The sequence below is a fragment of the Molossus molossus genome, unplaced genomic scaffold (genome assembly GCF_014108415.1).
Source record: "Molossus molossus isolate mMolMol1 unplaced genomic scaffold, mMolMol1.p scaffold_m16_p_17, whole genome shotgun sequence".
NCBI classification, from domain to species: Eukaryota; Metazoa; Chordata; class Mammalia; order Chiroptera; family Molossidae; genus Molossus; species Molossus molossus.
Window position 1 is genome coordinate 49,464,338 of NW_023425352.1, and position 12,789 is coordinate 49,477,126.

The following is a 12,789-nucleotide window of genomic DNA, read 5'->3' on the forward strand; positions in this document are numbered from 1 at the left end:
TGGGAATCAAATCTGTGACATTTCTGTACACAGGACTATGCTCCAACCAATTGAGCCACACCAGCCAGGGCTAGGAGTGCTTTATATCTGGGAGATTAGTGTTTTGACTGTAATGCATCATAATTATTTTCCCATTTGTCTTTTGACTTTGTTTATAGTGATTTCTACCTAACAAAATTACTTTTACTTTCAGGTAGTTTTTTTCTATGCCTGTTCACAACTTAGTCCTTTTCACTCCAAAATAATAAACAAATGTATCCACATTTTCTTTGAGCACATTTATCATTACATTTAAATATCTGATTCATTTGGAATTTATCCAAATATATACATGGAGTGAGGTATTAATCCAACTTTTTTATTCTCTAGATAATGCTCTTATTCCAAGGTCATTTATTGAATAGCTACCACTTGAAATTTTCCCCATTGACTTATGGTAATTTGAGTGTATACCTGAGCTTTATATTGTTTTATTGGTTTAATACATCTACTTTTGAAACATTTTAACTATTAAGGCTTTAAAATTAACATGTTAATCTCTCTCTCTCTCTCTCTCTCTCTCTATATATATATATATATATATATTTCTGCTCTTATTTTTCAGTTTTCCTGGATACTTTGGTTTATTTTTTCCATTTGAATTCTAGAATCTGTTTGGGTCCTCAAAAAAAAAAAAAAAAAAAAACCCACACCATTTGGTATTTTCATTAGCATCACATTAAATCGACTAATTTTAGAGAAAGCTGGCAGGTTTATGTAGGTTGAATATTACTATCCACAAATGTGGTTTCCATTTGTTGGAGTTTTTTGTGTCCCTCAGAAATGCTTCCAAGTCTTCTTCATATAGGTCATGCACATTTTGGGGGTTATTCCTGGGTCATTTTATCTTTTTCTTGCTATTAACATCTAATTAGTTTTGTTTCCACTGCATATTAATTTTGATTTTGGGCAAGTCATTTAACCTCTTGAAGCTGTATTTCCTTCGCCTATAAAACTAAGCAAATATATACTTTGCAGGGTGGTTTTAAAGACCTTTGGATAAGGCATAAAATATTCAGCACAGTGCCTCACACAAAATGGTACTGTTATTGTTTTTATTTTTTTTATTTTTTTTCTTGATTGATTTCAGAGAAAGAGAAATAGATAGGGAGACAGAGAGAGAAACATCAATGAGAGAGAACATCGACTGGGCCACCTCCTGTATGCCCCCAACTGGGGATTGGGCCTACAAACTGGGCATGTGCCCTGACCGGGAATCAAACTGGCGACCTTTTAGCGCATGGGTCAACACTCAATCAGTGAGCCACACCAGCCGGGCATGTTATTATTTTTAATTATCAACGGTCTAGTACCTAAACAATATATTCTAAATAATGTTTTTCATCATTAAATTTCTTTCCAATTATGAGGTTTGTGTCCTTCTGTTTTGTTTTCACGATAAATTCTGTGTCCCCCCACTCCCCTATTCGCAGTTGCATAGGTTACTTCCCAAATGTGTGCAGAAATAGACCTATCTTTAGCCAGAAGTAATACCAACCTGTTAGACTTTTCCCTAATTATTCTTCAGAAGATAAGTGTGGGTCCATTAGAGAACCTAGCTATGAAATCTATAGCTGAGCAATACCTGGATTAGAAATCAGAAAGTATACATGTGCTAATTGATACATACTTGGGATCAATTGTGAGAGGCGATCTAAGCTCTCACTTTTAGGATACAAACCTCGTAATTGGAAAGAAATTTAATAATGAAAAATATTATTTAGAATATATTGTTTAGCCCTGGCCGGTTTGGCTCAGCGGTTAGAGCGTCAGCCTGCGGTCCACAGAGACCCGGGTTCGGTTCCTGCTAAGGGCATGTACCTTGGCTGCAGTTTGTCCCCGGCCCTGGTTGGGTCGTGTGGGTGGTGGCCACTCGATGTGTCCCTTTCACATCGATGTTTCTCTCTCTTCCTCTCTCTCCTTCCCGCTCTGAGTAAAAAATGGAAAAATGTCCTCGGGTGAGGATAAAAAAAAAAAAAATAGAATATATTGTTTAGGTACTAGACTGCTGATAATTAATCTAAGCTCTACTTCACTTTTATCGTGTCATACTTACAAAAAAAAAAAAAATCACAAACTTTTTCAAATAACAGGTAAAGCAAAGCAACTAAACTTTCCTCTAATTGTTTTCAGATGCTCCTAATTCTACTCCTTAGGGCCTCTTTTAGCCTGACCCTGTCCCTTCCCCACTCCCATTTCCCTTTCAAAAAGCAACAGCAATATCTCAGATGGCACTTCTCTTATAGGCAAGGGGCTCTTGCCTACATGTCAGCACATATACAATTTATAGTTACAATTATTTCAGGTATTAGTGAAATTAAAAGCAATTTTAACGTGATTGGAATTTGTGACTTCAAAAGCTTTGTTCCCAGTAAAACCTGGAAGTCATAAAGTCAGACATAACTAATTACAGGTTTGTGTCAGAATAAGAAATGAACCTATTAATAAAATTCAAATAAGCAGGCTAAAAAAATGGTACCTGGAATATAAATGTTTTAATTTTATCGATATATAAATATTCAAGTTTAGCCTGGCCAGTGTGGCTCAGTGGATTGAGCATCATCCTATGGACTGAGAGATCCTGTTTGATGCCCAGTCAGGGCACGTGACCAGGTTGCAGGCTCGATCTCCAGTAGGGGGGAATGCAGGAGGCAACCAATTGATGTTTCTTTCTCTCTCTCTCTAAAAAAAAAAAATCAATAAAACCATACTTTTAAAAAATTCAAGTTTACAAAACAGATGAAGTAAAGCGGGTAACTGTTTAGATTACCTTTAATTTATAAGGATGTTATATTATCAGTTACTTTAAACAGTCTCCCAAAAACACAAAAATTAAGTATTGTTAATGGCCATTAATTACTTGCTAGGTTGGGACCAAGGAGACATTTATGGTTGGAATGTTAGCCTACTCTGAAAGTAAAATAAAGCTGGAAATAAATTATTTCATGCCTTTAGCCCTGATCTTTCTCCCCACTTACAGTATTGAATTTCTTACTGATCACTGAATATTGTCATCAAGTTCAAAATAAAATTCACTTCACCAAATCTTTTATCTCTTCTCCTAAAACAAAGTAGTTAACATTACTCCTCTTCCTGGATTCCCTATATCTACTAATTACTGACTCAACCTAGGATCATACCTGGCTCCTCCCTTTACCCTTACCATTTACTTCCATATGGTTACTAAAGCCTGTTCATTCTTTCTGCCTCTCTGATTTCTCCTTGATCTACCTTCTCCCTTCTTGTTTTAAAGAACTACTATTACAACCTAACTAATTTACCTCCAAATTCTCTCCCCTCCTGTATAAAAACCTGGTAATTCCTATTACAAACTATCAATGGATAACTATCATATTAAATTCAAGCTCCCTAATTTGATTAATTCTATAAACTGACCTCGATTTTACCTAACCTTTCTGCTTACTATTCTCAGACATTTCAGGTAACTCAAATTTGGCTACTGCCATTTGAGCTGCTTTACCTATAATGCACTCTTTCTTCTTCATTCTTTCCTCCTTGAAATAATATATATCCTGCCAGCTCATATAGTATCTTTCCTATGGAAACTCATCTATGATCTACTCCATCCCAAATGGTTACAATATTCATCTCTGTATTGTTATGCATCTTATAAGACTTAGCACGTTTTAATGTGCTATCTATTTGTGCACTTGTCTTATTTTCCCTTCTAAATCTTTAAGTTATATTTAAGACATTATATTCAAAAGCTTTGTCAAATGAATACATTTTTAAAACTTTCATTTACAAATATCTTCTTTGGGGCTTATCAACTTTGTAAAGTGAAGCACAACTGTGCTTAAAATTTTTAAATAAATTTAGTCATTGTTCCTTCTATATTTGCTAAAATTAAAAATGTTATTTTTCCTAAAGAAATAAACAGAAATGCAAATAAACACCACATTTACAGTAGGCCCTCGTTTATCGCGGTTAATCGGTTCTAGACTCTACTGCGATAAATTAATGTCCGCGAAGTAGGATTCTTTATTTATACACAGTCCGAAGAGTATGACACTGGCAAAGCAATAAAATGAGACAACTTTGATATTAAAAAAGAAATAATTAGGATATTAAAAAATAATGTGAAAAAAACACATTACTTAAGGATCCTAAAATGTTTTCCTTATGGCCAAGAAAAGCTAAACTAAAATTCTGCCACATTATTACTAAAGAAAAAAAATGTAATTTCAGGTAAATAAAATATTATAGTTTAAAGACTGAGTCACCAAAATTCAAGAAATTTTCCTTTTAACAAAGTAACTCCAATAATACAATTGTACACAGCACAGATTTTTCTTGTACATAATTGCCACAATTCGTTAAGATACAAGAATAACTATTGCCTTTGAAAGTCCATCAACATAGGTGAAAAAAACCATAGAAGCTGAAAGGAATTAAACCACGGGCTCTTTGATTCAGTCTCTTCATTAATGCTTTCCCACTTTTCTACTTACTAACACAACACTAGACTCCAAAATCCTTGTAATGTCTGAATACATTTTCTCTATTAGGTTTTCTTTAATACGTTTCCCAAAGCACCTGATACGCTTTATAACCTAGGAAAACTAAATAACTATGAAGTGAGACTTGATTTACTTATTCAAAGCAATTTAAAAAATACATGGGGTTTGTGAGAAATTACTTTCAACAATGCTATACTACATTTGTATGGCATACTGGGGACATTGAACCCTAAGAATACTTACTAAGGAGATGACCAAAACTAGACCACTGAAGCTGTCATTTGCAACAAGAATCCTTAATAAATGCCCAAACTGTGGAACTAAAATCTACCATACTCCTGATTCTTTCAAGGAAAGTATATGGCTCACTTCCAATCAGATAAAAACACTAACATACCAAACACAAAGAGAAAACCATTGCTTCCAAATCCTTTTAAAAAGCCTCTATTTGTTAAACTGCTCAGATTAGGCAACTACTGCTATTATTGTCTTTTGTGGGTTAAAGGTTTTATAAAGCATTCACCAAACCAATGCATCCGACAGGGATACATGGCAGACTTGATAGAGCATAACTAATTCAAGTTCCAATGTTAGCCAGCAATCAATCCTGTCTGGCAGTTTACTCCAGGCCTTGGATAGCACAGCATAGCATTAGACAACAAAGGAATATAGAATATGATATATAACAGAGGAAAGAGAAAAGACTGGGTGTTACCATACTAGATTTTTGTTCATTCTTCATACTACACAAGGGTGTGATGAAGTACTAAAGTGGTATCACAATGCAAGATCTTGGTAAAATAATGATTTCCATAAGCCATCAAATAGAATGGCAATGAAACAATCTGTGCATCAGTATTTGATCTGCCTCAAATAGAAGATATTACTATAAATAATTCTAAACATAAGCACAATTTAGAGAATAATGTAGGAGACTGGTAGACTTAAATTTTCAGATTCAATTTATAGCTGTTCACCAGTCACGTGCTGTTTTGACAAGTTACTTACCAACTTGTGCTGCCATTTCTCCGTAAATTTATCCCCTAAGATGAGGATAATTCTTGCAAATTGTGTCACAAGCATTTTGAAAGGAACCATGAGTTATTGTATAATGCTCTTGAAATTCCTCAGATGTAGGGTCCTACACAAAGTAAAGTATTATTATACATCTCTCTAACAGTAGTCATCTGTTTGCATATGATTTTTGTTCCTACCCTTGACACTGATTCTTGGGCACTGACTTTTCTCAAGTGTCCAAAGCAAGCCTCCATTCCTGACTCAAGTAATTACTTTTTTCAAGTCTTCATATATTTTTCTTCCTTAGAAGACACAGTTAAATTGGGAGTTATAAAACATAATGAGCTTCTTTGGTATTACATGCTTTGGTTCAATAAGAAATATGTGAAATAATTTGGTACTTTTAATCCACTCTTAAGTGAATAATTTTATTTTCCATATTTATACACTTATTTTCCTATATCACTTTTCAAATTTTAACTATATTTTAAGGAGTTCGTTAATAGATTTGTTTTATGAACAAAGAGAGCAGGTCAGAAAATGAAGCAAGAAAAGCAAGCAAGTAATTACTGTTATGTGACCAAAATACTTTATTGGAATGACCCAACAGTAGAAATTACCATTCTGGGCTATAGGAAACAGAATCAATTCTCAATCTTTATATCTTCTATAGAAGAGTTGAGCATAAGCTCTAATAAGTTTTATCATACTATTCCAAACTTTACTGCTAGTTATGCTAATCAAGTTAGCCTTCAGTTCAAGAATAAAATATATATATTTAAATTTTTAATTGGTGTTGGTACAGTATTCCATCTTTAAAACAGAACTCTCAACCATCTTATATTGTTCCTAAAATTGCTTCTCTTTGAATTTATGCATGGGAGTGTGTGGGGTGTTAATATGATATCTTCACTGTATAACCTTAGTTATAATTTTTAAGAGATTTTTTTTAAATCCTCAGAATCACATTAAAATACTGATAGAAACTAGTTTCATCCTGGTAAACATTATGGCAGGGGAAAAACTTTGTGGGATAAGGGTAAAACCCCAGAATTTAGAAGGGTCTCTTATTTGCTAGCTTAGTGATGGGTTACTCTCTTAATCTCTTTTAACTTCAGCTTCCTCATATGTAAAATGGGGACTATAAAACTTGTCCCAGTTACCACACAAGATTGTTGTGAGGATTAAGTGAGATAATCTACCTGAAAAAATTTTGCACACCATAAAAAGTTATCAAAACAATCACTTTTAACAGAACTACATTACATTATTTACAAATTATGGTCATAAATTAGTTTAGTACTGTTTCTTATATGAGACAAATGAAAATACATGTGCAAAACATATATTACATGAAACAAATGGAAATACATGTGCAAAACAGTCACCAAATTATACCTACAATTTGATAGATGTGATTAAATGATCTTAAGAAAACTATACTTTCTATGTTATTTTAAAATCTTTAGAAGTGAATTTGGAAGTATAAAAATAAATAATTGAGCTGCACTAGCCTAGCATATTGAAGATTTAATATATTTACTTGTTAGCTATGAATTAAGAAACTGAGAGCCACTAGCTAAAAAAAATGTTTTTTAAATTATTCTTATAAAAGAAAAATATATACATGAAAGTGAAGTAGATGTTCACTTCTCTGGAACTGAGATAGAGCTGGTAGTGATAGCGAGGGGTATACATATACAAGAGAACAGAGTTGAACATGGACATAATCTACGCTCTTGGTATAAGTAAAATCAGGACAGCTTCCTACATGGTTTCTAAAAAGTTTGAATGGAAACCTCTCCCAATAGACCATAGGTTAAATCTATGTAACTACACTGTGAAGCCAAGTCCTCCAGTAGGTTATCATGACTCTCAAGAATAGCTTATCCTTAATGAATGAGTCCACCTTTCTCTTTAGTATAGAATATTTAGTATGGTTATAAAGCCAGTCTCTGTAAGAAAACAATTCTTAGCTCCCTCCATACAATTTTAAAGCTCTGATGAAATGAATTCTAGAACACAGTCCTAGTAATTCAACCAGACTCACTCAATTACCATTAGACTTTAAAACCAATTAAGTAAGAACATATCTTCTAACTCAGTCCTCAAACTCACACATTTTAAAAAGAGTTGGAGAAGGGGTACATTTAAATCATTAAGGAATTATTCCAAAGGGAAATAATTTTAGTTAAAAACATTAAAATTTTCTACTCAAGCACCTTAAATCAAAATTTTAGTTAAAAGTCCCTCCCTATCAGAGTAACTACCTCCCTTTTAACTTTTACTTTCTCCTACCTCTATAACTTAGGTACACTTCAACATATCACTGAAACTGGACTTCTGGAAATAAAAAGATTTTCTCAGAATTAGGATACCCTCCTAAAAAACAAAGCTATTCCAGCCCCCGATTTATTTTCTGGCCACTTATGTGATCAATGACTGAACTCAACTTAAGACTTCATTTTCTCCCAGAGATCTTTCTTTAATTCTATCCCACAATGACATTTCCCATCATTTAAATTTCCTAGATTCAAAGTACATATCACATCATGTCAAATTTCAATTCTCTCCAGTTGTTTCATTTACGTGTGCCCTAACTCCCAACCCAGGCTCTAAATTTTAAGACAAAGTTCATGCTTTTCATTTCTCAGCATAGACTGTGATGTGCCCTGGACAATGTAGGCAATCCTAAAGAGGTGTAAATTAGGTAAACACACCCTCCCAACCTTATATTACCAAATAATGCTTCTAGGATGAATCAAAAGGGTGATATAAATGTCACAATGCAATCATCACAATGTCAACGTGACCACAGAGAAGCTTCTAGCTAGTTAAATTTCTCAGACTCTTACTATAGAGTTAAAAGCTGTTTCAGGCACTATAATCATTATACTATTTGTGCAGTGTCTACCCCTGTCCTGGACACAGAATAAATGTTTCATAACATTTAAACAATTTTAAAGTTCAGTAAATTTCAGTAACCGTATCGGCAATTTCTATGTGCTGGCTTTGTACTTTCTACTTAGCCTATCAGAAATTACTAAAGCAAAACAGAGATATGTTCAGTTATTTTTATGAGGCATGTTAAATATAAGAATAGCAAAAGCCCCATACCACAAAAATCTAACCTGAGGCAGCATTCCAAGCTAAGCAAAAATGGTAAAGGATTCCTCTGCCTCTAGCAGTGATAACAAATACTTATCAGTAAATTACCATTCATGTATACCAACATAACCTCCATGCCTAAGATTATGAAAATCTGGTAAGATTCCATAAAATATTCTTAGGTAAAGTACATACAAGAACGCTGCCATTTACCTTGAGTTCTGCAACAATTAAACCTACTGTATTAAGCATTACTGCCATTCACCCCAAAAAAATTACAAATTAAAGCAAAAGAAAAGAGATTAAGACTCTAACAGCGAGAAAAGATGAAAACTATACAATATTATAAGATAGAAGAGTAAAGTTTGGCATGGTATTGAGATGGTATAAAAGATGAATAACATGCCTTTATTTATATATTAAGGTATTAAATTAATTCAATATATTATACCTACACTAACCTCTCAAAAGTAAATACTAGAAACCTCTTAAATAATGAAGTTGTAAAGAAAAATAACTGCCACAGAAAATCCTTAAGTGCCATATTGTTGAAATTAAAAGAAACAATCAATATAGCTGCAGTCTTATCTGAATTTACCACCATAAGAGTTAATCATTAGTTATTATAATTAAAGCAAAATTCACATAATAATGCTATTTCTAAGTGTGGTAATACTTGATTTTAAAATATGTATAGCCAAGAAAACAGGATAAAAATGTGACCAAATTCCTCAAAACTCTCATTACCCCACAATTTAGGCTTGTATGGCTATTATAAAACCAGGACATCTCAGAATCACAAAACCTTTAATAGTTAGTGATGCTACTTGCAACTAGATGATTAGGAGAGTAAAAGATATTTCAAACTAAGCCAAATAAAATAATATATTTAACGTGCTACAAAAGGGAGAAAAATATAAGAATTAGGATGTATTTTAAGAAAGTAAAATGCTTTTGTATTAATATTTTTTCTTTCGAATGTATGAAAAACAACACAGTAAATTATGAATTCAAAATCTGCCCAAGGTGGCTGAACAGTACTTGTTAAAAAAGACCTGCATACTATATACTCTGTATCAATTGGCTAAACAATGCAGGCTGGTTTTCTCTGTTTTACATGATCATAATTATGTTCTGAAACCAAAGCTTCAGACAATAGGATTTATAACAGTAGGACTTAAATAAGGAAACCATAAAATAAAGTACTTAGAAGTATGCAAATGAAAAGGATACATTTAAATCCTGGTTGCTCTTAAGGCTTGAAGAAAAATATGGGTCTTAGACTAGAAAAATTATTTGATGCTCCAAACTTAAATTATATAATTATTAGAAATACCAAACAAAAAAATTTTCAACTTACCTGGTTTCTTTCTGGATTTTTCATGACCTAGCTGTCCTAGATCATTACATCCACATGTGTACACTGTTCCATCATCCAGAACAAATACAGTATGTCTGAGTCCACATCCTACATCTCGGACCTTTTTGTTTATAAAAAAGTCACTTTTTCTGGGCTCTAATACAATTTCTTCATCAATTCCACCCAAACCTAGCTGTCCAAAAGATGCATTTCCCCAGCACAACATGTTTGTAATTCTTTGGGTCTTCCAGTTTCAATAAAAAACTCCCTTCTGAAACACTGGAAAGTTGGAGGTATCCCTATGTCTGAGGAAATAGAAAAAAAGTTAAGATGACTTCAAAAGAAATATGATGTATCACTGCTCTTTCAAAAGCATGGCTACAATAATCATTCTATAATAAACATCACATCTATTTCATAATGCTACATATAAGCATCATTCAGTTTCAAAAACTAATCAGTTGTATTTTTTAAAATATATAATATAGAAACATTTAGAAAAAATTCATCACTCTTTTGGTTATCATGTAATAATCTACTAGAAATATTAAGTACCTTGATGAAATTAACCTTTTTTTTGCTTTAAATAATTTCAATGGAAGAAATAAGTCAATAATCAAATAATTACACAGTAAAAAATTTAGCCAACTATAGGTACTAAAACGCTGAAATCTCTCTCAAGTCACAGTATAATTAAACCTTCTAATACCTACCTCCACATCAACAGAAAACTGAAGTTTCTTATCTGTAATAGAAAACCAATAATGGAAACTTTAAATTTCCTACAATTTAAATGACTTTTAATTATTCATAGCACTATTGAGGCCCTAGAGAAAATTGTTCTCTTTGTCAAGCCTTGATCTTAAGATAATCGCCTCCAAAGATTATACTTTTTTTTAAAACTCAAAATAGTAACACTCCAATCTCACTACAAGTTTCATTTTAAAACCAAATCAATGTACATAATTATAATACTCACAAAAGAAAAAATGCTGTTTAAAATCAAGATTCTCCCCAAAATTCAACATTTTCTATTACGAGTGGTAACCGTGACTGAAAAATATTTCTCCTGGACAATCAATATCTATCTATATCTCTGAGACAATTATTTAAAGATGGAAAAAAATTGCAAAAAACTCCAGCACTGCCGATTTTTCAAGAATAGGAATGGGGGCTGGGCCACTGATAGTGTGGTGGCGAAATCTGTAGAACTTTCCAGTACATTGAATATTTCTTCACTTGTAAAGACACTGGTAACAGAGTCCACTTCATCTAAGTCTACACAGATCTTTAAACACATCGCGTTACTAAATAACACAATTACAGGAAGTCAGCCTTATTCCCGTTGTAGTTAACATATTCATTACACTGAATTTGAGAAGTTTCAAAACCCAACTTTCCTACGTTCAGGCTAGCAAATGCCGAAGCTGTCCCATTCCATGACCCATCCATTCACAGAAGTTTGAATTCACTGTTTTGGAACATCAGAACTCGATAGTTCCTAAGAGCTCTGCATTGTCTCCCCGATTTTTTTTTTTTTTTTAAGAAGAGAGGACAGGAAAATACCTCTTGATTTCAGCGCACGAGGTTTAACCACCCTTCTCTTAAAAAGTCAGAAGGGGTATAAGAAAGGCGTCCTCACGCCAGCAACAGGTAGGGGAATGAGAAGCAGTTTTTATTCTCCATCATATTCCCTGAACATCCACTCAGATCACCTCGGGGGGATCCGGGGAGCGAAATCGTCTGCACACACCCAACCTCGCGGGCCGACCAGTCAACCGCGGCAGGTCGCAGAAGTCGCAAAGACGCGGTCGAGGCGCGGCACCTCGGCGGCCTTCAGTCCGAGGGGGCTCTTTCCCAGGGAGGTGCGACATTCCAGCCCCCCAGCCAGGGAGTCCCGACAATACCCTCGTCCCCCGCCCCCCACCACGAGGAAGCGCTAAGAAAGCACCCCGCGCCTGGCTGGCCTGTATCCGCCCCGCCCGGCCTGCCCCATGCCTAACGCCGTCACACGCCCCCGAACCCACCTCGGCAACGACTCACCGGACCCCTCAAGGCTGGGAAACCCAGGGCGACGGAGGGCGGTGCCTCCCCAGAGAGAGAGAGCGCGCGAGGCAGCGCGGCAGGTCTCCAGCTCTTGGACCCTCCTCCTCTAACCGGTGGCGGCGAACACCAGGCAGGGCTCCTCCGGTGTCTGTGCGGCTGCTCGCTGCTCCCCTCCCCGCTCCTGTGAAACTTTACCGGGTTCCTGTGAGGAAAGCAGCCGCCGCCGCTGTCCAGTCTAGACACAGCCGTCAGCGACCCGGATGGAGCGGGAGGGGAAGGACAGGAGCGAGTGGGGCTCAGAGCGCGAAGGGTGGGGAGAGTTCGGGGAGAGGCTACCGAGAGGGAGGGGGTGGCTAGGCGGGGAGGGGGGGAGGGGTCGGCCGGAAATGAACCACGGAGCACGCGCGCAAGCCCGCCCACTTCCCGGCGCGCGCAACTGCGCCGGAATCCTCCCAGGGCTTCCGACCTCGGCACCTGCGCAGTGTGCTGCTTTGCGTTGTTTAAAGAGAAAAAGTGCTAAATGCCGAAGTTGGAGTTTGAAAAGACCCACGGAGGTGTGGTTTTGTAACAACGCTTACACGTGTGCAAGGGCCTTTTAATGAAGAAAATCTTTTTGCTTTGTTAGTTATCTTTCTATTCAGAGGTCCTAGTTAATTATTTTATTCTGCCTTTTTCCAAGGAGAATTTTAAGGAGCAGACGAAATATAAATATAATTATAAAGGCGCGTGAAGCCTTGT

General features: G+C 35.6%; 1 protein-coding gene across 13 annotated transcripts in view; it reads right to left on the reverse strand.

The window, feature by feature from the left end:
• The window catches only part of HERC4 (HECT and RLD domain containing E3 ubiquitin protein ligase 4), a 109,755-nt gene extending 97,468 nt beyond the window's left edge, over positions 1-12,287 (reverse strand). For 11 of the 13 annotated variants that reach the window (XR_004960062.1, XM_036266043.1, XM_036266037.1 and 8 more), the window contains exons 1-2: positions 10,719-10,750; positions 10,006-10,310 (exon numbers count right to left, since the gene is read on the reverse strand). Coding sequence is in view for 12 of the 13 variants with exons in the window: in XM_036266043.1 (XP_036121936.1) it covers positions 10,006-10,231 (226 nt within the window). In the remaining variant the exon portion in view is untranslated. Of the gene's footprint in view, positions 1-5,528; positions 5,618-10,005; positions 10,311-10,718; positions 10,751-12,032 lie in introns of those variants that run through there. The other 2 variants (XM_036266047.1, XM_036266045.1) reach the window with 2 other exon arrangements.
• Between the last annotated feature and the right edge of the window lie 502 nt (positions 12,288-12,789).